This window comes from Phascolarctos cinereus, unplaced genomic scaffold, assembly GCF_003287225.1.
Source record: "Phascolarctos cinereus isolate Bilbo 61053 unplaced genomic scaffold, phaCin_HiC Scaffold_2;HRSCAF=192, whole genome shotgun sequence".
NCBI lineage: Eukaryota > Metazoa > Chordata > Mammalia > Diprotodontia > Phascolarctidae > Phascolarctos > Phascolarctos cinereus.
The window spans coordinates 183,563,080-183,588,863 of NW_027555625.1; the positions used below are offsets into that span (position 1 = coordinate 183,563,080).

Genomic DNA, 25,784 nt, shown 5'->3' on the forward strand with positions numbered 1-25,784 from the left:
AAGTAAAATTTAGTAATTTTAAAAATTACTGAATATCATACTTAAAGATAAATTTAGATTGAAAATATGACAAAAATGCTCTTATTTATGTTTAAAATATTTTAGCAGCATAAACTTAACTTTCTACCCTTTCTTTAAATCTTCATACATACACTGGTAAATGTAGAGAGCCTTATCTACATCTCAGCAAATTTATATGCCCACATTCTCACACAATGAACCAAGTGTAGTTGGATAGCCAATATTAGGGTTAGGCAATCCTTAGAAACTTTAAATCAAGGATGAGTTTTTTCTTTCTCTGAAATACAAGTTCTGGAAGGCATCCTTTTCCAGAATAAGCTTATTTCATCTACATTAAAAGTTTATTATTCAGAATATGGTAATCTTAACACTATGTAATTGAAATCCATTTTTAGAGTGATCAAATCAACCAATATTTGCAGGAAAAATTTCTTCACTATCCATTTACATTTTCTTTCGCTGCCTTAAAAATATGTCATGTGGCTACTTAGGCTAAATGTAATCTTATTTCAAATAATTTGCATTCTAATCATTCAAATTTATGTAGCATTCCAATTTATCCTATATTTATCTCATTTGTATGTAGTTCTTTTCAAATTGTCTCTACAATTACAGTGAAAGTCCCTTGAGTGTGGGGACTATTTAGATATGTTAAATATCCAGAGATCAGCACAGTCCGTAATACATAGTAGAAGCTTTCTGAATGCTTATTGATAAGACTGACTTTGCACTTTTCAAAGTGTTATTTTTTCCACAACAATCTCAGGTGGTATGTAATATAGTTATTGTAATTTCCATTCTACAGATGGGAAAACTAACGTCTCTAGAGGATAAATTACAGCTACTGTCATGTAGTAAGTAAATACTGGATCCAGGCCTTAAATTCAGGTCTCTGGAAACAAGAACCAGCACTTTCACCACTACAATACAAATTTAAATAAAATTTATGTAACATAACATAGCATAAAGCTTACAATTATTCTACAGAGAATGGATTTGATAAAAGTCGGAAAGAAGGAATAGGAGAGAAAGAAGTAGGATAAGAAAAAAAGGACAGTTGCATTTTTAATACTTTCTCAATTTCATGGTATTTTATGATCGTGTGCAGTTTTTGATTACTTACTGTCATAACTTACCAATCACATCTTGTGCCTGAATTGGTGCAGTAATTTCTGAAGGGTCACTGATCCCATGTTTATTTGCTGTCAAAACTCGAAACACATATGGTTTCCCTTCTGCGAGATCAAAAACGGCATAGCGAGGAGATCTCACTGCTGTCTGGGAATTGACCCGTTGCCAGCTCCCACTACCAACCATAGACTACATCAACAATAAAAGCAACAAAAAGTGTTTTAGAACTTGATAACTTTATCAAAATTAAAATGTCTATATCAATAAGCTCAAATTTTAAAAACCACTCCTCTATTACTAATATTTCTCAAATATGCAGGCAAGGATTTCATGGAGAGCTTTGCCAGGCACTCTTAAAAATATTTTATAAACCTATTTATTTCTTGGCTAATTAATTGATATTTTTACATACAATTGTAAAATTATTTTTGTTAAGGGGGAAACCAATTGCAGTTAAATAGGTCTTTGATTAGTTTATACTTGTGTTTTGCCTAAAAGTAAATTATTGACAGAAATTGGCATGCACCAAAAAAAAATTAAGGAATTGGATGGACAAATGACATTACTTGCACTTAAATTAACTAAATATTAGGAAACTGAAGCTGATGTTGTTTTAATTCTTTACCAATGACTGTGATAAAGGGAAAATACCATGCTTATCAAATTTTCAGACAACATAAAGCTGACAGCAATGGAGTCAGGATTTTAAAATATTGAAAGATCTTAAAACTTTAAGCCAAATCTAACAAGAAGAAATTAAGTAGGGATAAATTTAAAGTCTTATTCTTTGGTTCAAGAAGTAAACTTCACAGAAGAGGGTGGAAGGAAGCATAGCTAATCAACAGTTTCTCTAAAAAGGTAGGGGGTAGATTACCATGTATAGTCAGTCTAAAAAGAGTCAACTGTACAATATAGCCTCCAAAACCAAAAAAGTACTGCAATCTTAGGATTTATTGAGAGAGGTAGTGTTCAGATCTAAGGAGGTGATATTCCTGTTACAGTATACCTTAGCCAAACCATATTCAGAGTCTTGTGTTGAGTTCTGTGTGCCACATTTTAGGTAAAACATTGATGAAGAGCATCCAGAGGAGGTCAACAAGAATGAGAACAGAAACTGTAAATGTTTAGACTGGAAAAAAGAAGACTGAGGTGGACATGATATCTGAAGGGCTACCTTTGTAAGTTGAATTAGTTTCGTGCTTTGTAGAACTCTAGACATCAAACATATTCTTTTTTTAATTAATTCGCTTTGATTTATCAACAATCACTTCCATATGCTTTTGAGTTTAAAAAATTTTCCCCCTTCCTCCCCACCACCCTCCCCAAGATGGCATGCAATATAACACAGGCTATACATATATATTCCTATTAAACATATTTTCACATTAGTGATGTTGTAGGTCACAATTAGAATCAATAAGAGGAATCAAGAGAAAGAGGAGACAACATACAACAGAAGAAAAAAAACAGCAAATAGTATGCTTCGATGTGCATTCAAACTCCAAAGTTCTTTCTTTGGATGTGGATAGCATTTTCCATCATGAGGCCTTTGGAGATGTCTTAGATCTTTGTATTGTTCTCCTGGTTCTGCTCATTTCACTCAGCATCAGATCATACAAATCTATGAGGTTTTTCTGAAGTCAGCCTGTTCATCATTTCTCGTAGCACAATAGTATTCCATTACATTCATATACCACAACTGGTTCAGCCATTCCCCAATTGATGGGCATCCTCTCAATTTCCAATTATTTGCTGCCACAAAAATAGTTGCTATGAATATTTTTGTACATGTAGGTTCTTTTCCCATTTGTGATCTCTTTGGGATATAGCCCTAGAAGTGCTATTGCTGAGTCAAAGGGTATGTACATTTTTATAGCCCTTTATGCATAGTTCCAAATTGCTCTCCAAAATGGTTTGATCGTTTCACAACTCTACCAACAATGCATTAGTGTTCCAATTTTCCCACATCTTCTCCAACATTTATCATTTTCCTGTTTTGTCATGTTGGCCAATCTGGTAGGTGTGATGTGGTACCTCAGAGTTATTTGGATTTGCATTTTTTTGATCAATAGTGATTTAGAGCATTTTTTCATATGACTAGATGGCTTTAATTTCTTCATCTGAGAACTGCTGTTCATATCCTTTGACCATTTATCAATTGGGGAATGATTTGTATTCTTATCAATTTGACTTAATTCTCTATATATTTTAGAAATGAGGCCTTTATCATAGAGACTGGTTGTAAAAATTCTTTCCCAATTTTATACCTTCCTTCTAATCTTAGTTGCATTGGCTTTGTTTGTGCAAAAACTTTTCAATTTAATGTAATCAAAATTATCCATTTTGCTTTTCATAATGTTCTCTATCTCCTGTTTGGTCATGAATTCTTCTGTTCTCCATAGATCTGATAGGTAAACTATTCCTTGTTCTCCCAGTTTGCTTATGTATATCTAAATCATGAACCCATTTTGACTTTATTTTGGTATGGTGTGAGATTTGGGTCTATGCCTAGTTTCTGCCATACTCTTTTCCAGTTTTCCCAGCAGTTTTTTTCAAAGAGTGGGTTCTTATCCCAGAAGCTGGGGTCTTTGGGTTTATCAAATAATAGATTACTATAGTCATTGACTACTGTGTCTTGCATATTTAACCTATTCCACTGATCCACCTCTATTTCTTAGCCAGTACCAAGTTTTGATGATTGCTGCTTTATAATACAATTTAAGATCTGGAATTGCTAGGCCACCTTCCCCTGCATTTCTTTTCATTAGTTCCTTTGATATTCTGGACCTTTTGTTTTCCAAATGAATCTTGTTATTATTTTTTCTAACTCTATAAAATAATTTTTGGTAGTTTGATTGGTATGGCACTGAATAAGTAAATTAGCTTGAGGGGGTTGTCATTTTTATTACATTAGCTCTGCCTACCCATGAGCAACTGATGTTTTTCCAATTATTTAGATCTGATTTTGTGTGAAAAGTGTTTTGTAATTGTGTTCATAGAGTTCCTGGGTTTGTTTCAGGAGGTAGACTCCTAAATATTTTATAATGTCTACAGTAAGTTTAAATGGGATTTCTCTTTCTATCTCTTGCTGTTGGGCTTTGTTGGTAATATATAGAAATGCTGATGATTTATGTGGGTTTATTTTATAGCCTGCAACTTTGCTAAAGTTGTTTATTATTTCAAGTAGTTTTTTACTTGATTCTCTAGGATTCTCTAAGTATATCATGTCATCTGCAAAGTGATAGCTTTGTTTCTTCTTTGCCTATTCTAATACCTTCTATTTCTTTTCCTTCCCATATTGCTAAAGCTAACGTTTCCAGTACAATATTGAATAACAGTGGTGATAATGGACATCCTTGTTTCACCCTGATCTTATTGGAAATGCTTCTAGCTGTCCCCATTACATATAATGCTTGCTGAAGGTTTTAGATAGATGCTATTTATTATTTTAAGGAAGACTCCATTTATACCTATGCTTTCTAGTGTTTTTAATAGGAATGGGTGTTGTATTTTGTCAAAAGCTTTTTCTGCATCTATTGAGATGATCATGTGGTTTCTGTTGGTTTTGGTGTTGATATGCTCAATTATGCTGATAGTTTTCCTAATATTGAACCAACCCTGCATTCCTGGTATAAATCCTACCTGGTCATAGTGTATTATTCTTGTGTAAGTTGCTGTAATCTATTTGCTAATATTTTATTTAAAATTTTTGCATCTATATTCATTAGAGAAATTGGTCTATAATTTTCTTTCTCTGTTTTGACTCTTCCTGGTTTAGGTATCAGCACCATATTTGTATCATAAAAAGAATTTGGTAAGACTCCTTCTTCACCTATTTTCCCAAATAGTCTATATGGTATTGGAATTAATTGTTCTTTAAATGTTTGATAGAATTTGCATGTAAATCCATCTGGCCCTGGAGATTTTTCCTAAGGAGTTCATCAATGGCTTGTTCAATTTTTTTTTCTGAAATGCGGTTATTTAAGTATTTTACTTCCTCTTCTGTTAATCTGGGCAACTTATATTTTTGTAAATATGTATCCATTTCACTAAGATTGTCAAATTTAGTGGCTTACAGTTGGGCAATAGTTCATAATTATTGTTTTAATTTAATCTTCCTTGACGGTAGGTTCACCCTTTTCATTCTTGATACTAGTAATTTGGATTTCTTCTTTCTTTTTTTAATTGAATTAACAAAAGTTTAATCTATTTTACTGTTTTTTTTTTCATAAAACCAGCTCTTAGCTTTTTTTTTAATTCAATAGTTTTCTTAATTTCAATTTTATTAATTTTTCCTTTGGTTTTCAATATTTCTAATTTGGTGTTTAATTGAGGATTTTTAATTTGTTCTTTTTCTAGTAGTTTTTAATTGCATGCCCAATTCATTGATCTCTTCTTTTTCCATTTTATTTATATAAGAATTTAGAGATATAAAACTTCCCCTAAGAACTGCTTTAGCTGCATCCCATAAGTTTTGGTATGCTGTCTCATTGTTGCCGTTCTCTTGAATGAGATTATTGATTGTTTCTATGATTTGTTGTTTGACCCAGTCATTTTTAGGATTAAATTATTTAGTTTCCAATTATTTTTTAGTCTGTCTTTCCATGGCCCTTTATTATGTATAATTTTTATTGCATCATGATCTGAAAAGGACACATTTAATGTTTCTGCCTTTCTGCATTGGATTGTGAGGTTTTTATACACTAATACATGGTCAATTTTTGTGTATGTGCCCTGTACCACCGAGAAAAAAGTATATTCCTTTCTATTTCCATTCAGAAGGATAGCAGAGGACTCCAGAGGTCCATCATACATAACTTTTCTAATATTCTATTCACCTCCTTAACTTCTTTCTTCTTTATTTGGTGGTTAGATGTATCTAGTTCAGAGAAGGGGGGGTTGGGGTCCCCCACTAGTATAGTTTTGCTGTCCATTTCTTCCTGTAACTCCCTGAACTTCTCTTCTAAGAATTTGGATGCTATACCATTTGGTGCATATATGTTTAGTGATATTACTTCATTGTCTATGGTGACTTTTGGCAGGATTTAGTTTCCTTCCTTATTTCTTTTGATAAGATACATTTTTGCTTTTACTTTGTCTGAGATCAGGATTGCTACCCCTGCTTTTTTTACTTCAGCTGAAGCATAATATAGTCTGCTCCAGCCTTTTACCTTTGCCCTGTATGTGTCACTCTTTTTCAAATGTGTTTCCTGTAAACAACATATTGTAGGCTTCTGGTTTTTAATCCATTCTGCTATAAATGTATGTTTTATGGGAGAGTTCATCCCATTCACATTCACAGTTATGATCTGTGTCTTTCTTTCCATACTTCCCCCCTCCACATTGATATTTTTCTTTCTCCTTTTTCCTTTTCCCTCCTCACTAGTGTTTTGCTTTTAACCACAGCCTCCCTCAGTCCCTCCTCCCTTCTATTATCCCTTTCCCTTTTCTTCCCCTTTACTCTTTCTTCCCTCCCTTCTTCCCCCTCCCTTTTCTTTCCCCTTTTCCCTCCTACTGCCTATAGGGCAAGTTAGATTTCTATACCTAACTGATTATGTTATTCCCTTCTTGAGCCAAATCTGATGAGAGTAAGGTTCAAACAATGCTCACCCCCCTTCTTTCCCTCTGTTGTAATAGGTTTTTGTGTCTTTTCCTGTAATGTAATTTACCCTTGTCTGCCTCCTCCTTTCTCAGTACATTTTCTTAGATCAGATCCACTTATTTGGATCCATTTAACCCACTTGATTAGATTTTTTTTATCATTACATCAAAGTCAACTAATATCCACCCTCTTTATGTATACTCCTTTAACATGGTGTAATAACAATACAGTTCTAAAGTTGCAATCATATTCCCTTGTAGGGATTAAACATGCCCTTATTAACAACATATTGTATCTTTCTGTCCCATTTACCTTTTTATGTCTTCTCTGTACTTGAAGATCAAATTTTTTGTTGAGCTCTGGTCTTTTTATCAGGAAAGTTTGGAAGTCCCTATTTCATTGAATATCCATCTCCTCCCTTGAAAAATCATGCTCATTTTTGCTGGGTAGTTGATCCTTGGCTGCATCCAAGCTCCTTTGCCTTATGGAATATCATGTTCCACCCTCTCTTTAATGTAGAAGCTGCAAGGTCCTGTGTAATCCTGACTGTGGTTCCATGATATTTAAATTGTTTCTTTCTGGCTGCTTGCAGCACCTTCTCTTTCATCTGGTAATTTTGGAATTTTGCTATTATATTCCTTGGCATTTCAATTTGGGATCTCTTTCAGGTGGTGATGGTGGATTCTTTCTATGGTTATTTTCCCTTCTGGTTCTAGGACTTCAGGGCAGTTTTCCTTTATGATTTCCTGAAAGATACTGTCCAGGCTTTTTTTTCATCATGATTTTCAGGTAGTCCAATAATTTTTAAATTGTCTCTCCTGATGATTTTCCAGGTCAGTTGTTTTACGATGAGGTATTTTATTTTCATCTATTTTTTCATTTTTTTTTTCTGTTTGACTGATTCTTGCTCTCTCATAGACATTAGTTTCCATTTGTCCAATTCTAGTTTTTAACAGATTGTTTTCTTCTGTTATTTTGTACTTCCTTCCAATTGGCCAATTGTTTTTTAGGGACTTGTTTTCTTCAGTGTATTTTTTTCCAATTGGCCAATTGTATTTTTAAGGACTCTTCTACCTCTCTCATTTGACTTTTGAAATCCTTCTTGAGGTCTTCTAAGAAGGCTTTTTGGGCTTCAGACCAGTTCATATTCCCTTTTGAGGTTCCAGATGTGGGTTTGTTGACAATGTTGTCCTCTTCAGAATTCTGCCTTGATCTTCTCTTCTCATAATATGAATCTATGGTATGTTTCTTTTTACTCATGGTGTTTCCTTATTCCCTGGCCTTTAAAGAGATTGAACTCTCCTGCTGAGGAGCAGAGGGCACTGACCCAAGCTTCTTGTGTTGGGAGCCTAGGTCTTGGTCACTGGCTTTGTGTGCTGGGGCCTCTTATGTTGGCAACTGGAGGCGGTAGGGTTTTGGCAGCTTACCTGGTGTTGGGCTGGAATCAGCAATGCTGGAACTCTAAGGTTGTCTGTTTTTCCTTTCCTTTTCCCATTCTTCAGCTCCTTTCAGATGGATGTTGCAGGGTGCTTATTTGCCTGGGGCCCTTTGTAATGCTGCTTCCCTTATTTTTTGCTGAGGCACTGGGAGCCCCAGTTGCTGTAGAATGCCGAGGCACCTGATAGTTTTCTAAGCTGGTTTCCACTGGTTTCCCAGCCCTCAATGAGGTACTTGGAGGTCCAGGTGTTAGTGTTTGCCTGCTCCACCACCTGGGTTTCAGGATCTCCTCCTGGTATGCTGAAGTGGGAATTTCCATTAGCTTGCTGGGATGCCTCCCATTCAGTACTGCTCCCCTTCCCCCAGGGCAAGAGGGGCTTTTCCTGTTAATCCCTCAAGCTACCTGGACTACTGGACTGCTGCTCCCCATCTTTCTTCTGGTTCAGCTGTTCCAAGGTTTTTCCTGGGGTGATATTTTCTGGGCTTTCAGGGGTTGATAGGGGAGGGTGAGAGAAACTACCTTTTTACTCTGCTCCCAGAAGTGGAAGTCCCAAACTTATTACTGAAATAAAGAAAAACTTCCTAAGCATCTTAAGTGTCTAAAGGTGATGAGAGTGTGATGTAGGTAGATAATGGGTTTCCTTTCAAAGTACATATTTGAGCAAACACTAGATGACCACTTATCAAATATATTGTGTAGGGTTTTTTTTTTCAAGTTATGAATTAGGTATGCTCTGATTTTCATCTAACTCTAAGATTCTGGGATTTCTGTGAATCTGTTAACATCTTTGAGCATTTTGCTGTTAAACCTCATTGGTAAGGTAGACATATTGCTTTAAAAGTCATCTCTGAAGAACATTTATGCTGAAACAATTTGTATCCAAGCCTATAAAAGTTGGAGGTGAGATGCTTTCAAAGGGAACAACTGCCTACTGAAGAATTGACAGCTAGGACCCAGATTCCTCTTAGAAGGGGTGAGTTTCTTCATTAAAAGTGAGGAACTTTTAGGGGAAGCTAGGTGGCCCAGTGTATAGCACCGGCCCTGAAGTCAGGAGTACCTGAGTTCAAATCCAGCCTCAGACCAAACACTTGACACTTACTATCTGGGTGACCCTGGGCAAGTCACTTAACCCCAACTGCCTAAAAAAAAATAAAATAAAATTTTTAAAGTGAGGAACTTTTTTTTCTTTTTATTAAATAAAAAATATTATTCACAAGGACATATGTTATCAGAATACCAATTAAAGTAGCAGTCTTTCATCTTATCTTTTTAAAAAATCTACTTATAACCTGGGGCAATGAGGGGACAGACAGGAAATGGAAGAGGAAAATTCCAGTCTTTCCTCTGATTATCTAAAAGCTCTCTTAAGAGAAGAATCTCACTACTGATAAGGAAAACTATTTATTTATGTTTTTGATTCTAAATTAAAGAAAACATGGTGAAGTTACAAAGACTCATTCTAACTAAAGCCTATTACTATATGCCCTTGTATTGTTACTTATCTGTTTGTATACATGTGTGTACACACACATACATCTTATCTTTCCAAACAAATTATATATAATCTCCCTAAGATGCATAGACAGTGTCTTAGTTATCTTTGCATCTCCCACAGAATCTAGCATAATTATTTGCCCTGCATAAGCATAAATTTAATAGTCATTGGTTAATAAAGATTATGCATTAGAATAAGTTGATAATAGTAAGAATGCATAACACTGTACCTAGGTGTTTCTTTAATACTTTCCTTTAAAAAATGATAGTATACTCTTTACTGATTGTATTTTTTTTGTGTTTTAATATAGTGAAGATAAACAGTCTTGGGTGTGGAACATTTATATCTAAACATTTCAAATTATAATAAACATCGCACTTTAAAAAAACTTCTTAAAACACTATTCAGTTGCTGTTAAGCTTGAAAATGACAAAAACCATTTACATATTGAGAAAGTTATGTTTAAGAGTATGTACTAAAATGTGATATAAGAGCAAGCCTAGGCCTAATTTTATATTTCCCCATTTAATGATCTAGATGTATTTTATATTCTTTTACTTTATAAAATGTAGATTGCTTTTAACTCACCTTCATTTTATATTGATCATTACATATGACTGTCAAACAGAATGAGAATATGGAAATAAAATGATGACATCAATCTTATATTTCTTCTATAGTCAGGTTCCTCTTTGACCTTCAAAGGAATCACACTTACAAAAATATATCTAGAATTTCTTTGCCCAGATTTCTTCCTGTTCCAAGCATTCTCACTTTTCAAGACCGTGATCCACTACCACTTTGTCCATGACCCTAATGGCCAATAGAGAATCTTTTCCAACAGAGAACTTTGTTACTAGTTCTTTATAACTGTCTTATGAATATACTACTTTGCACCATAGTTATTTGTGTACAAGTCTTTTCTCTTGATAGCTTATAAATTCTATGATAGCAGGGTCCATGTTTCATTTACCTTTGAAAATCCCTTTCTAGCACAATGCATTGCATATGATAGGTGTACAACAAATGGATATGGAATAACTGAATGAAAGATGATTACAGGCAGATTAAGCTAAACAGAGGACTGAAACTAGACCAGATTCTGGGGTAGGCAAATTTTGTCTTCACTGCTTCTTTTGTTAATTCCCTGTCCCCTTTATATGTTGATATCTCTCCCTGATAGATGCAAAGTACCTTGATACCCCTACTTTGACTTTCCCCTTAGTGCAGTGATCAACCAAGGCCCTCAGTATACCCTATACTATAAAGTATGTACCTTTCCATCCAAATGTACCTTTTCTGCATCTCATTGCTTCAACATCCTACTCTTCTACTACATGACTGTAGGTGGTAATATGTTAATCAAATAAACTAATCCATCTCTCTTAATGTGCTAATTCAATGATGTGTCCTCATCTCAGGTTTAGGCCTTTAAGTAATGATGCTAAAATTGGATAATCCAGGCACTGTCCAAGGCCAATGGTAAAAATATTTTTAATCAAAAAGTTGGCAGATATACCTTTAATACCCACAGACCTCTGCAAGCAACTGCTTATTTTGTGCAATGGAAATTAGAGTAAATTAGTTTAATAATCATCTATGAAAGTGGAGCCAAGATGGTAGAGAAAAGGTAGGGTCTCACCTGAGTTCTTTCTAAAACTCTTTTGAACACCATTAAATACTGCCATAAAACAATTCTTGGAGCAACAAAATCCACAAAAGGTCAGGGTGAAATAATTTTCCAGCCAAAAACAACAAAGAAGGTTGGAAGGGAAAATCTGTCACACCAGGATGAGAGCAGAGGCACAGTCTAGCACAGGCCACACCAGCACACACCCAGCCCCAGCAAACCAGGAGCAAGCTTTGGGAGCCACTAAATCAACAGTGGCAGTGACATCTTCCATAGCCCTCAACCCACATATAATAAGGGTATTGAACAACTGATCTGAAGATTACAGGGGTCTCTTTACTGGCACTGGGGGTAGGACTCTGTTATTTTGCCTATACTCCCAGATATGGGTCATGGTCCTGTGTGGCAGTCCCATGGTAAGGAGGAGTACTAGCACACCAGACCTTGCAGGCCACAGTGGAGCAAGAACCCTTGTCAGTTTCAGGGCAGAAAAGAGTGATTGTGGTCACTCACAGACCAGAGCACAAGCCAACAGAGTAATAAACACACCTCTCCTTAGATCATACCATCTTGGAATAACTAAAAACTCATAGGTCCCTAGAAATATCTCCAAAAACAGCTGCACAAAACCCCAGAAAATTGGCACAATGCACCCTCCATCTTGGAAGCAGAGCCCCACTTTAACAAAGAGGTGAAAGTCAAGAAATAGACTGGAAAAATGAGCAAATATCAGGAAAAAATTCTGACCATAGAAAGTTACTATAGTGACAAGAAAAATCAAAACAACACTCAAAGAAGATAACAAAGTCAAAGCTCCTACATCCAAAGCTCCAAGAAAAAGATGAATTGGTCTCAGGCCAGGGAAAGGCTCAAAAAAAGATTTTGGAAATCAAGTAATAGAAGGAGAGGAAAAATGAGAGTGATGTAAGAAAATCATGAAAAAAGAGTCAACAGTTTGGTAAAGGAGACATAAAAAATACTGAAGAAATAACTCCTTAAAAAACAGACTAGGCCAAATGATTTTAAAAAAAAGTGCAAAAAAAACAAAGATGGGAAGAATGCCTTGGAAAGCAGTATTGACAAAATGGGAAAAAAAAAGGTCCAAAAGCTCCCTGAAGAAAATAATTCCTTAAAAATTAGAAAGGAGCAAATGGAAGCTATTAACTTTATGAGAAATTTTAAAAAAACTGATAAAACAAAACAACAAGAATTAAAAAGATAGAAGGCAATGTGAAATATCTCATTGGAAAAACAATTGACTTGGAAAATAGATCCCAGAGAGATGATTTGAAAATTACTGGAAAACTATCTTGTTATTCTAGAACCAGAGGGTGAAATTGAAAGAATCCACCAATCATCTATTGAAAGAGATCCCTAACTGAAAACTCCCAGGAATATTATAGCCAAATTTCAGAGCTCCCAGGTCAAGGAGAAAATTTTTCAAGCAGCCAGAAAGAAACAATTCAAGCATCATAGAGCTGCAGGAAAGATAACACAAGATTTAGTACCTTCTACACTAAAGGATAAGAGGGCTTGCAACATGATATTCCACAGGGCAAAGGAGCTAGGATTACAACGAAGAATCACCCATTCAGCAAAACTAAGTATAATCCATCAGGGGAAAAATGGATATTCAATAAAATAGAGGACTTTCAATCATTCTGAGAGAGAGAGAGAAAGAGAGAGACAGAGGGTACGTGTTGAGTTGAATATGAAGAGATGATACCTAAAAAATTAAAACTCGGGGGTCAGAGGGGAACATACTTGGAGAAAGGGAAAGAGAGAGGTAGAATGGGGTAAATTATCTCATATAAAAGGGGCAAGAGAAAGTTTTTACACTGGAAGGGAAGAGGGGGAGAGGTAAGGGGGAATGAGTGAACCTCCTCATTGGAATTGTCTCAAAGACAGACACACTCAAAGAGGGACATACACATTCAATTGGGTAAAGAAATCCATCCTACATTACAGAAAAGTTGAAGGGGAAGGAGATAATGGGTGGTGATAGAAGAGAGGACAGGTTGGGGGAGGCAGTAGTCAAATCAAAACACTGTTGAAGAGGGATGGGGTGAAAGGAGAGAGAGAGAATGGAATAAATTGGGGGATAGGATAGAGGGAAATTCATTTAGCAATGCTAACTGCGAAAAAAATTTTGAAGCAGTTTTGGATATGGACCTCATTTCTCAAACATTTAGAAAACTGAGTTAAGTTTATAAAAATGAGAACTATTCCCCAATTGATAAATGATCAAAACATGATTGGTTTTCAGATGAACTAATCAAAGCCATCCATAGCCATATGAAAAAATACTCTGACTCACTATTGATTGGACAAATGCAAATTAAAACAATTCTGAGGTACTACCTCATACCTGTTACATTGTCTAATAGGACAGAAAAAGTAAATGACAAATGTTGTAAGGGATGTGGGGAAAATGAGACATTAATGCAGCATTGGTAGAGTTGTGACCTGATTAAACTATTCTATAGAGCAATTTGGAACCATGCCCAAAAGGCTATAAAACCATGCATATCCTTTAACCTAGCAATACCTCTTCTAGATCTGTATCCAAAAAGAGATAAAAAGCAAAAAGTAAAAGGACCTATATTTCTAAAAATATTTATAGCAGCTCTTTTCTAATGGCAAAGAATTGGAAATTGAGGGGATGCCTTTTAACTAAGGAATGTCTGAACAAACTGTGGTATGTGATTGCAATGCAATATCATTGTGCTATAAGAAATGAGGAGCAGGATGCTTTCAGAAAAACATGGCAAGATTTACAGAAGCTGATGCAAAGTGACATGTACTATGTACAAAGTAACAGCAATATTGTAGATGGTAAGCTATGAATGACTTAGCTATTCTCAGCAATACAATGATCCAAGACAGCTCTGAAGGACTTATGATGCAAAATGCTATCCATTCCCAGAGAAAGAACTAATGGTGTCTGAATACAGATTGAAGCATACCTTTTTTACTTTATTTTTCTTGAGGTATTTTTTGGTCTATGTTTTCTTTCACATTATAAATAATATGGAAATACATTTTGCATGACTAAAACATGTGCAACCTATATCAAATTGTTTTGCCTTCTCAATGAGGGGGGTTGGGGAGGGAGGAAGAGAGAGAATTTGGAACTCAAAGTTTTAAAAACAAATGTTAACAATTGTTTTCTACTTGTAATTAGGAGAAAATAAAATATTAAACAAACAAACAACAAAAACAATCTGTAACCTCACTCTATTGTATGTAATATAAAAGTTCCTCTGAAGAGTAAAATTTGTATGTGAATCTTGCTGCCTTCTCCTCCCTTGGCCTCAGTTTCCTCAATTATAAAATAAGTGTGGAGGTGAATTAGATGGTCTCTGAGGTTCCTTCTAGAACCAGATCTATGATTCTGTGATCCTATTACCTTTTGTGAATAGGAAAAGACAGTGAGGCAGAACTATAACCAACAATGTTGGTACTAATGTCAAGCTTCACAAGATAGGTCAAAAGCTAACAGCCGGAACCAGGCCCTAGAATAAAAATTTTTAAGAGAAATTCAGTTGTAGGAGGCAGAGATATTTACCTGGAGTGATGCTTGGGAAGCACACACAAACCACTTGGTAGTTTCTTGTCCAAACAAATTATTCTTGCTAAGTTCCATTGTTTCTATATTGATAAAGCAGTCTACATGATATCAGAACACTCTAAATTTTAGTGTCCTGGGACAAAAGCCCCATCACTCTGCCCCAGTCATGTATCTGGGTAGTAAGACCCCTAAGGCATTTGATGATCAGAACTTTTTGTTCATTTCCATAGATTCAACAAATTCGGGTTTTTTAACTAAATTGAATACGAATCCTCATCCTTGACTTCATCCAAATACAGTGTCCTATTATTGCTTTCTTTACCACAGCTTCATAAAGAAATGACTAGTTTGATGGTTTCTCTTCTAGGAAAATGGTTGGAGTTCAAGTGCAGGAGATTGTACAAAGGCTTACCATACAAGCAAATGTAACTACACAGTACCTTCTCAATGAAATACATTAATGGCTCCTTGCCACGGGGAACAGGTGGATCCCAGCTGAGCACAACATATGTTTTGCTGATTTCTGAAGCATGTACATTGGTGGGAGGTCCTGGAATCTGAACATCGCCTGGAGGAGTAATAAACTTAGTGAGTGTTAAACAGTAGATTACCCTGCAGGTCAGCACTTAGGCTCCAGCTCAGCTTTCTGAGCTCTTTCCTGGAGGTGCATTGCCAGGACATTAAGGACAACCATATCAGTTTTACAGTTTAATAGTAGGCTTTCACTGCTATTTTTGGAAAGCAGGAATGCAAATTACAAAGTACTATTTGGCTTTACTTAGAATCAAGGTAAAATGTATCACAAAAGTTCACATAATTATTTGTAATTTATCACATGCATTTTATACTTTACAAAGGAAATGAATCTACAAGTTATTACTTTGAGTTGAATTGAAAAGGGAAAAAAATAAAAGCAGCAATAGATGCACACAGAGAAAGTGTTTTAACTAGAAATGAAACTTTAACTAAACTGATGATTTGTGCAAAAACATGAGCATTAACAATTTGTGCTTTGCAATGTGAAACCATTACAGAGTGCAATTGCCCTGTCTATAATGATTCTCTCTGGTTGTTTTCTTCTTGCTGTACGCACTTGATGCTTTTAAAATATATAACAACTTCTAAAGTACACTGTTCTTCTCCCTTGGTAGAGTCTCACAATATTATCACACTAACCTATGCTTATAAATTTGAGATTCTGGGTAGCTATCGACAAAACTTTTTCAGTTAATTAATGCAGTAAATCATGAGGTTTCCTGTCTATCTCTGTCCTGGTATACATTTTTTTCTAACTTAGGTGATCAATGGTTAATTTTCCTTGAAATTATGAAGCAACCAAAGAAATAAAGGTTTTTAAAAGAGATATACCTCCTCTAGATTTGTTATAATTATAACTCAAAAATTAATATTTTTGAGAAGATATCCCTAGGATATTTTTAAATGTTCCTTAATATCCAATTGTCATCCCTGAACTCATCCTCAAAAGAGTAACTGTACAGTCACATGCAAACAGTTCCCCTGAAAGATCACATTTCATTTTGGAATGGTTTTATTACAAGCATACACCAAATATGAGAAAGATTCAGTGGTACAGACTAGCCATGCTTCTACTGAGGACCATTTCTGGCAAGTGGATAGAATTGCAAGCCAGGAGCCAGAATGTCTCTGGGATAGTGCCAAGATGGTGTTGGGCAGAAGGAGAGAAGTATCATCCATTCCTTGCCCTGGTTTGAATCCCCATACCCCCATGCCTGTGTCCATGCTTAATTTCCAATAAATTCTTTTCTCCTTTGGAACCAAATTAACTACAGAGAAGAAAAACATAGAGATGTGAGCTACAGAATACTGACCCATAGAATCTTAAGTCCTATGGAACATCAAAATTGAATGATGGCTCATTGTTAATGTCTTGAAGGACAGAAGGAAGCAACCCAATAGAATGAAAGAGAAGGCAAATAATAAAACATAAATGTAATTTTTGAAAATAGAATTAGTCTCTATAGAATTTCAGGTTTCAAATCTCTCCCTAACTTTAGAGCTGATAAATTCTTTAAGGATTGATACTTTAAAAGCAATAGAAAATATTTGCTTTGATGTCATAGTGAAGAAAGAGGTACGACACCTTCAGCTTGATTAATAGAAAATTATTGTACTAATTAATATCTTTAGCCACAGTTAAAACAATGAAATGGCATAATTCTTTGCTGTTGTGATGATTGTCCAGGTTTGGGAAAGTTAGCTTATACCTTGGAGGACAGAATTTAAAATGCCCTTGAGAAGCTTCAGACTAAAAGAATTAAATGTATTTAATAGTGACAATGCTCAAGGCTTGGAGGGGCAGTTGGGTGACACAGAGGATAGAGTGTCAGCCTTGGAGTCAGGAAAACTCATCCTCCTGAGTTCAAATCTGGCCTCAGACACTTGCTAGCTGTGTGACCCTCTGTAAGTCACTTAACCTTGTTTGCCTCAGTTTCTTCATCTGTAAAATGAGCTGGAAAAGGAAATGACAAATCACTTCAGTATCTCTGCTAAGAAAACCCCAAATGTGGTCACAGAGCTGGACCCAACTAAAAAACACCTGAACAAAAAGCACACAGTTTAGAGCAATACAGTTAGAATGTAAAAATATGTCATACCAATGCAAGATGAGGGGAATATAGGCAAATGCCTAACTATATTCCTTTTATTTTTCTCCAATTACATTGCAATCTAATTCCAGCTCACTTCTCTATGTTTACTGTATTTATTCTAAGTCACATAATACGTTCTATCACAAATAGACCACTTGTTCTTTTCTACACATGACATTCTGTCTCTCATTTGTGTCTTTTCACAGACCTCCATCAATGCCTAGAACAAATTCCCTTCTCACCTCTGCTTCAGGGAATTCCTGGCTTCCTCCAAGACTCAGTTTAGGTTTCAACTTCTATAGGAAACCTCTCCTGATCTTCCTCCTTCCCTATAGTAGCACAGTGCTAGGAATATAGTAGGCACTTAATAAATGTTTGTTGATCAATTTATTCATTCATTTTCTTTCATCCTGGGAATGTGTGACTAGTTCCACACTTCAGAATATAAGGTCAAATACTCAAACTACCTTTCTAATTCCCAGCAGTGTCAATGGCCTGCCTCAAACCAACTATGTTTCTTCTAAAAATTTACACCTTATGTTTTTTTTTTCCACTTGCTACATACACATACACTCAAAAGCATTCCTCAAGCTGGAAATAAAAGCTGATAATTTCATAGCCACACCAACCAAAACAACAGCTACTATAATACATAGCCCCAAGGAACTGATGAGAAGTTCCCTCCTAGCCTTTACATTTTTTCTTATGAGGAAAGAGAACTATGATAATGAACAGGATATGAAAAATCCATACCCAAAAATATATTTTAATAGCAGAGCATAAAAGAACTCTCTGATTATTATGTCCATAAACTTAACTACCTTGTGGAAGACATCATGAGCTGTTGTACTAACTCTCATTGTAAAAACTGTCAAAGGACCCTCAAGAATATGAATAGTATGAAGTGTGTTTGATTGAACATCAGGGCACCTTGAATCTACTTTCTATTTTGCCACTTTGGTGGCAAAATCTACCTTTGGTAAATGATCCACTTTCCTGATAGAATATGTTTACTCCACCATAAAATGAAAAGGTTAGACTAACTATCTAAGGTGGTCTCTATCCCTGAAACATTCTGTGATTTATTTATATGGCACTGAGGCAATGCTATCTGCCATAGCTATCAATTTAATGAGACCTTCAAGTCTTCTCAACTAAACTGTGGTAATAGTTTCCAATCTGGTTTTGCTGTTAAAATTTTTTTTTTAAATTAATGGATTTCCTGTATAAAATAAATAAACATTTAAAAAGAAATTTTAAAAAAATGATTTTCCTTACTGCATTCTGTTCTGGTCAATCCCTTCTCCAAATCATCCAATCCATCAAGTGGTATACTAGTAATCTTCCCTTTGTTGTTGTTCAGTCATTCAGTCATATCCAACTCTTCATGACCCAAAGACTATATCATGGCAGGCCTTCTATCCTCCACGACTTCCTAAAGTCTGTTCAAACTCATGTTTGTTGCTTCCATGACAATATCTATCCATCTCATCTTCTGCCACTCCTTTTGCCTTCAATTTTCCCCAACATCAGGGTCTTTTCTAATCAGTCTTGTCTTCTCATTATCTAGGCAAAGTACTTAATCTTCAGCTTCAGCATTTGACCTTCTAGTTAATAATCTGAGTTAATTTCTTTAAATATTGATTGGTTTGATCTCCTTATTGTCCAAGGGACTCTCAAAAGTCTCCTTCAGGACCACAATTCAAAAGCTTTGATTCTGTGGTGCTCAGCTTTCCTTATAGCCCAACTCACATAGCCATACATTGCTACTGGAAAAACCATAACTTTGACTATATGGACATTTATCAGCAAGGTGATGTCTCTGCTTTTTAACATACTGTCCAGATTAGCCATAGCTTTCCTTCCAAGGAGCAAATGTGTTTTTGTTTTTGTTTTGTTTTGTTTTATTTCATTGCTACAGTCTCCATCTACAGTTATCTTTGATTCCAAGAAAATAAAATCTAACACTGCTTCCATTTCTCCTAACTCCCAGGAAGTTATGGGACCATTTGCCAAGATCTTAGGGGTTTTGTTTTGTCTTGTTTTGGGAGGGTTTTTTTTGGTTAAGCTTCAAGCCAGATTTTGCATTCTTCTCTCACCTTCATTAAGAGACTTCTTATTCTTCTTCACTTTCTGTCATCAAACTGGTATTGTCTGCATATCTGAGATTGTTGATATTTTCCAGGCACCTTTGATTCCAGCTTTTGATTTATCCAGCCAGGTATTCCATATGATGTACTCTGCATATAAGTTAAATCAATAAAGAGAAAATATGCAGCCTTGTGGTACTCCTTTTCCAGTCTTAAACCAATTAGTTGTTCCATATTTCGTTCTAACTGTTGCTTCTTGATCCATATACAGATTCTTTAGGACACAAATAAGATATCTGGTACTCTTATCTCTTTGAATATTTGCCACATTTTGTTGTGATCCACACAGTCAAAGGCTTTAGTGTAGTCAATGAAGCAGAAGTAGATGATATTCTGGGACTCCTTTGCTTTCTCCATAATCCAGCATGTGTTGGCAATTTTGTCTCCAGCTCCTCTGCCTCTTTGAAAACCATCCTGTCCTTCTAGTAATTCTCAGTTCATGTATTGCTGATGCCTAGCTTACAGAATCTTAAGCATAACCTTGAAAAAAAAAAAGGGCTACTTCCACTTCTGGGAGCCAAGATGGAGGAGTAAAAAGGTAGTCACTCTCACTCTCCCCTATCAACTTCTGAAAACCCAGAAAATATCACCCCAGAAAAAAACCCTGGAACACCTGAACTAGAAGAAAGACGGGGAGCAGCAGTGCAGCAGCCCAGGAAACAGGTCTCCCAGTGCCTCAGCAAAAATAAGGGAAGCAGCACTACAAAAGGCCCCACATAGATAAGTACCCTAGAGCATTCATCTGAAAAGAGCTGAAGAAAGCAACCTAAAGTCTTCCTAAAGTCTGAGCCTTGCTGATTCCAGCCCAATACCAGGTAAGCTGTCAAAACCTCCAACTGTCAACCAGGAAGAGATCTTGAAGCCCAGGTGGTAGAGCAGGTAAATACCAACACCTGGAGCTCTGAGTACCTCAGTGGGGGGGGGGGGAACAGTGGAAATCAGCTCAGAAAAACACCAGGTGCCTTGGCATTCTACCACAAAGGAATCTCCCAGTGCATTAGCAGAAACGAGGGAGGCAGCATTGCAAGGGGCCCCAGGCAGATAAACACCCGGCACAACTCATCTAAAAGGAGCTGAAGAAAGCTAAAGGAAAGGAAAAGCAGGCAACCTAGAATTGCCTGGAAGTTCCAGACTTGCTGATTTCAGCCCAACACCAGGTAAGCTGCCAAAACCCTACAGCCTCCAATTGCCAACATAAGAGGCCCCAGCACACAAAGCCAGTGACCAAGACCTAGGTTCCCAACACAAGAAGCTTGGGTCAGTGCCCTCTGTTCCCCAGAAGGAGAGCTCAATCTCTTTAAAGGCCAGGAAATAAAGAAACTATGAGTAAAAAGAAACATACCATAGATTCATATTGTGAGAAGACTGGAGATCAAGACAGAAATTCTGAAAGAGGACAACATCGTCCACAAACCCACATCTGCAACATCAAAAGGGAATATGAACTGGTCTAAAGCCCAAAAAGCCTTCTTAGAAGAGCTCAAGAAGGATTTTAAAAGTCTAATGAGAGAGGTAGAAGAGTCCTTAAAAAATACAACTGGCCAATTGGAAAAAAAAAAAGTACACTGAAGAAAACAAGTCCCTAAAAAACACAATTGGCAAACTGGAAAAAAGTCCACTGAAGAAAACAAATCCCTTAAAAATACAGTTGGCCAATTGAAGAAGGAAGTACAAAAACTAACAGAAGAAAAAAATCTGTTAAAAACTAGAATTGGACAAATGGAAACGAATGTCTCTATGAGAGAGCAAGAATCAAACAGAAACAAAAAAATGAAAAAATAGATGAAAACATAAAATACCTCATTGGCAACACAACCAACCTGGAAAACTGATCCAGGAGAGACAATTTAAAAATCATTGGACTACCTGGAAATCATGATGAAAAAAGGAGCCTGGACAGTATCTTTCAGGAAATCATACAGGAAAACTGCCCAGAAGTCCTAGAACCAGAGGGTAAGGTAACTATAGAAAGAATACACCGCTCTCTACCTGAAAGAGATCCCAAATTGACAACACCAAGGAATATAATAGCAAAATTCAAAAATTACCAGATGAAAGAGAAGGTGCTGCAAGCAGCCAGAAAGAAACAATTGAAATATTATGGAACCACAGTCAGGATTACACAGGACCTTGCAGCTTCTACATTAGAGGACTGCAGGGAATGGAACATGATATTCCATAAGGCAAAGGAGTTTGGATTGCAGCCAAGGATCAACTACCCTGCAAAAATGAATGTGATTTTTCAAGGGAGGAGATGGATATTCAACGAAATAGGGGACTTCCAAACCTTTTCTCATAAAAAGACCAGAGCTCAACAAAAAATTTGATCTTCAAGTACAAGATTTAAGAAAGACATAAAAAGGTAAATTGGACAGAAAGACACAAAATGTTGTTAATAAGGGGAGACTGTTTACATCCCTACAAGGGAAGATGACACTTGCAAGTCTTGAGAACTGTATTGTTATTATACCATGTTAAAGGAGTATAATAAAGGGGGTGGATATTAGTTGACTTTGATGTAATGGTAAAAAAATAATCTAATCAAGTAGGTTAAATGAATCCAAGTAAGTGGATTGGTCTGATGTTAGAAAATGTACTGAGAAAGGAAGAGGCAGACAAGGGTAAATTACATTGCAAGAAAAGACAGAAAATCCTATTGCAGCAGAGGGAAAGAAGAGGGGGGGCATTGTTTGAACCTTACTCTCATCAGATTTGGCTCAAGAAGGGAATAACAAAGTCAGTTGGGTATAGAAATCTAACTTGCCCTATGGGCAGTGGGAGGGAAGGGGGGGAAGGAAAAGGGAGGGGGAATAGAAGGGAGGGAAGAAGTAGTAAGAGCAAAGGGGGAGAAAAGGAAAAGGGATAATAGAAGGGAGGAGAGACTGAAGGAGGCAGTGGTCAAGAGCAAAACACTAGTGAGGACAGAAATGGAGAAAAGAGAAAGAAAATCATAAACAGGAGGAAAAAAGGATGGAGAAAAAGACACAGATAGTAATCATAACTGTGAAAGTTGAATCGCTATCTTTTTTTTTCTCTTCTGTTCCTTTTTGTTTCCTCTTTCTGATGGTTTGTCCTATTGGCTTTAATTTTTACTTACAACTTCAGTAATGTAAAAATATATTTAATAGGAACAGAAACGTATAGCCTATACCAGATTGTGTGCCATCTTGGCGAGGGTGGTGGGGAGGAAGGGGGAAAAAAATTTAAAACTCAAAAGCGTATAGAAGTGATTGTTGATAAATCAAAATAAATTAATGAAAGAAAAGAAAAAAAGGAGTATTTGCAATGACCAGCAAGTTATCTTGACAAAACTCTATTAGTCTCTGCCCTGCTTCATTTTGTATTCCCCAAGCTTGCCTTTTGATTTACTACTTTAGTATTCCAATCCCCTATGATGAATGTCACATCATTTTTTGGCTTTATTGCTAGAAGATGTCATAGGTCTTCACAGAACTGATGAATGTTGGCCTCTTCATCATCAGTGGTTAGAACAAAAGCTTGTATTACTGTGATGTTCAACAATTTGCCTTGGATTTAAACAGATGTCATTCTGTCATTGTTGCGATTATACCCCAGTACTGCTTTTCTCACCCTTTTATTGACTATCATGGTTATTCCACAAGGGATTCTTGCCTGCAGTAGAATATATAGCCATCATCTGAATTAAATTCACCCATCCCATCCATTTAAGTTCATTGACACAAAGATACTGTAGTAGTTTGCCATTTTCTTTTCCAGTGGATCACATTTTGTCAAAACTCTCTACTATGGCCTGGCTGTCTTTGGTAACCCAACACAAATAGCTCAGAATTTCATTAAGCTACATAAGCCTTGCCCCCACAACAAGGCAATGATTCAGGAAGAGATTAATTTTCCTAAAGTGATTCAATTCAAATCACCAAAATTTATTAAGCCCCTGCTATGTATATGGCACTGTGCTAGGTCTTGGGGATGCAAAGACAGAAGAAAATTCCTGCTCTCAAGGAATATGCTTTCTGCTGATAAGATACAGTACATACAGAGAAATAAATATAAGATATTTAAAGAAGGGATATAAAGCTAATCACTGGGAGAGACTATGGAAGATTTGACACATGGACTGATCCTTAAAGGAAGCTAATTAGACATTCAGTTGGAGATATCCAGGAAGTACTTGATTAAAAGGGACAAGAGTTCAGGAGTGATCTTAAGGCTAAAGGTATAGGTTTGGGGAGGGGGGGAGAGAGACAGAGAGAGAGAGAGAGACAGAGAGACAGAGAGACAGAGAGAGAGACAGAGAGAGAGAGAGATTGAGATTGAATTTATGGAAACTGATGAAATCAATGAAAGAGCTGTAGAAAGAAAGGAGGAAAATGCTGAGAACCAAGCCTTAGGGTACACTGATACTTACTAGGTGAAAGATAGATAACGATCCAGCAAAGGATACTGAAAAGAAGCAGTGAAACAGGGAAAGGGGTGTCCTGGAAACCAAGAGAAGTGAGTATCCAGAAAGGGTTGGAGGTGTGGGAAGGGGCAAGATTAAAGAGAGAGGAACCATGCAAAACCTGCAGAGAGATTAAGTTAATGGAGGATTTAGAAAAGGCCATAGAACTTAGCAGTTAGAAGATCATTAGTAATATTGGAGATTTTAAATGAGATGAATCAGAAGAATTAAAGGTCAAATTAAAGAGTTTCTTAAACATTTAATAATATGCTAGAGTGTTTGCCATTGTTAAGTCACTGATCAAATTGAAGAAATTGGTCATTCATCCTGATGTGATTATTGTGCTTTAACCTTGGAAACCCTAGTGATTGGCTGGTGAAGACAGGATGTAGTATGCTAATGTTTAGCTCATCAGAGTGCTCTTGATTCTTGAGAATTTACTCTTTATCTTTTTCACTTCTGTCTTTTCCAGACTGTATGAAGGAATTTGGACATGGGGCAGGGACCATGGTGGGGATCACCTTTAGTGATTTCATGTTCATTTCTTGTCTGTCTGAGTCTCCTCTTTATATTTCTCTCACTTCATCTTATATATTAAGGGGTTTTAGGATTTTTTTGATATTTCTTTTCCTTCATTTGATTGCAAGTTCTTATTTGTCATATTGAATTAAATATACTTTCTCCCAAACAAGCTCATTTAAAATCTGTTAAATCCCTCAAGGATAAAACAGTGTTTTCCTTCTTGTACCTACCACAGTGAAGTACACATTCACTGAGACAGATGCTAACATAACTATGATGCAGCCTTTCCTACATTACTATGGCTTCTAGTTAGTTTTCAAGGTCCTAGATCTAAGGACTATTATCCTATGGTTTTATTCAGAGGAAAAAATAAAAAATAAGAAAGTTTTTATTGTTGTTATTGTTTCAAGGCTATTATCTTACACATTAGATCACATTAAGTAGGAGTCTACTTCCCCTCCATAGATTCCTTTCTCTCCACTCACATAACCAACAGTCAATCACTTTTATCTCTCATCTCTGTGTCTTTTCACAGACTTCAATCAATTCCTAGCACACTTCTCTTTGAGAAAGGACAACAACCAACCATCTGTATATAAATGTGTGTGTGTGTGTGTGTGTGTGTGTGTGTGTGTGTACGTGTGTGTGTGTGTGTGTAGTGTGTGAGATGTTGGTCTATACCTAGTTTCTACCATACTGTTTTCCAGTTTTCCCAGCAATTTTTGTCAAATAATGAGTTTTGTCCTAAAAGTTTGGATTTGGGGGTTTATCAAACACTGAATTACTAGGTCCCTGCCCAAGCACCACTTAATGGTTACTTTTTGGGCCCTCCTGACTCAGAGTGAATGTAAATAGTAATTGTTTCTCTTGGCCAGCAACCCTGAGGGTCTTCCCCCAGTTTAATTTTTTTCTTTGATTGAAGGGGCCATCCCTTGGCTCACTTCTTAAACAGGCCTATTCATTGCATGGGCATTGCCTCACTCAAAGTGAGACCTCAGAAAGACCTTAGCTTAAAAAAGCCAAGGTCTCCCACCGCATCTTGGCCATTTCTAGGCATTCTGATCCATATCTGGCCACTGTACTCAGATGGTTCTGAAGGAAAAAGTGAGGCTGATGACTCTGTACAGCCCTCCCTCACTCAAATCCAATTCATTTGTTAGTCATGTCATCA

The 25,784-nt window shown here is 36.3% G+C and overlaps 1 protein-coding gene across 1 annotated transcript in view; it reads right to left on the reverse strand.

The window, feature by feature from the left end:
- Nucleotides 1-25,784, reverse strand: part of MYOM2 (myomesin 2) — a 160,563-nt gene that overhangs the window by 63,984 nt on the left and 70,795 nt on the right. Inside the window, 2 exon segments of the mRNA XM_020973014.2 lie at nucleotides 1,158-1,341; nucleotides 15,329-15,456. Coding sequence (XP_020828673.1) covers nucleotides 1,158-1,341; nucleotides 15,329-15,456 — 312 coding nt within the window.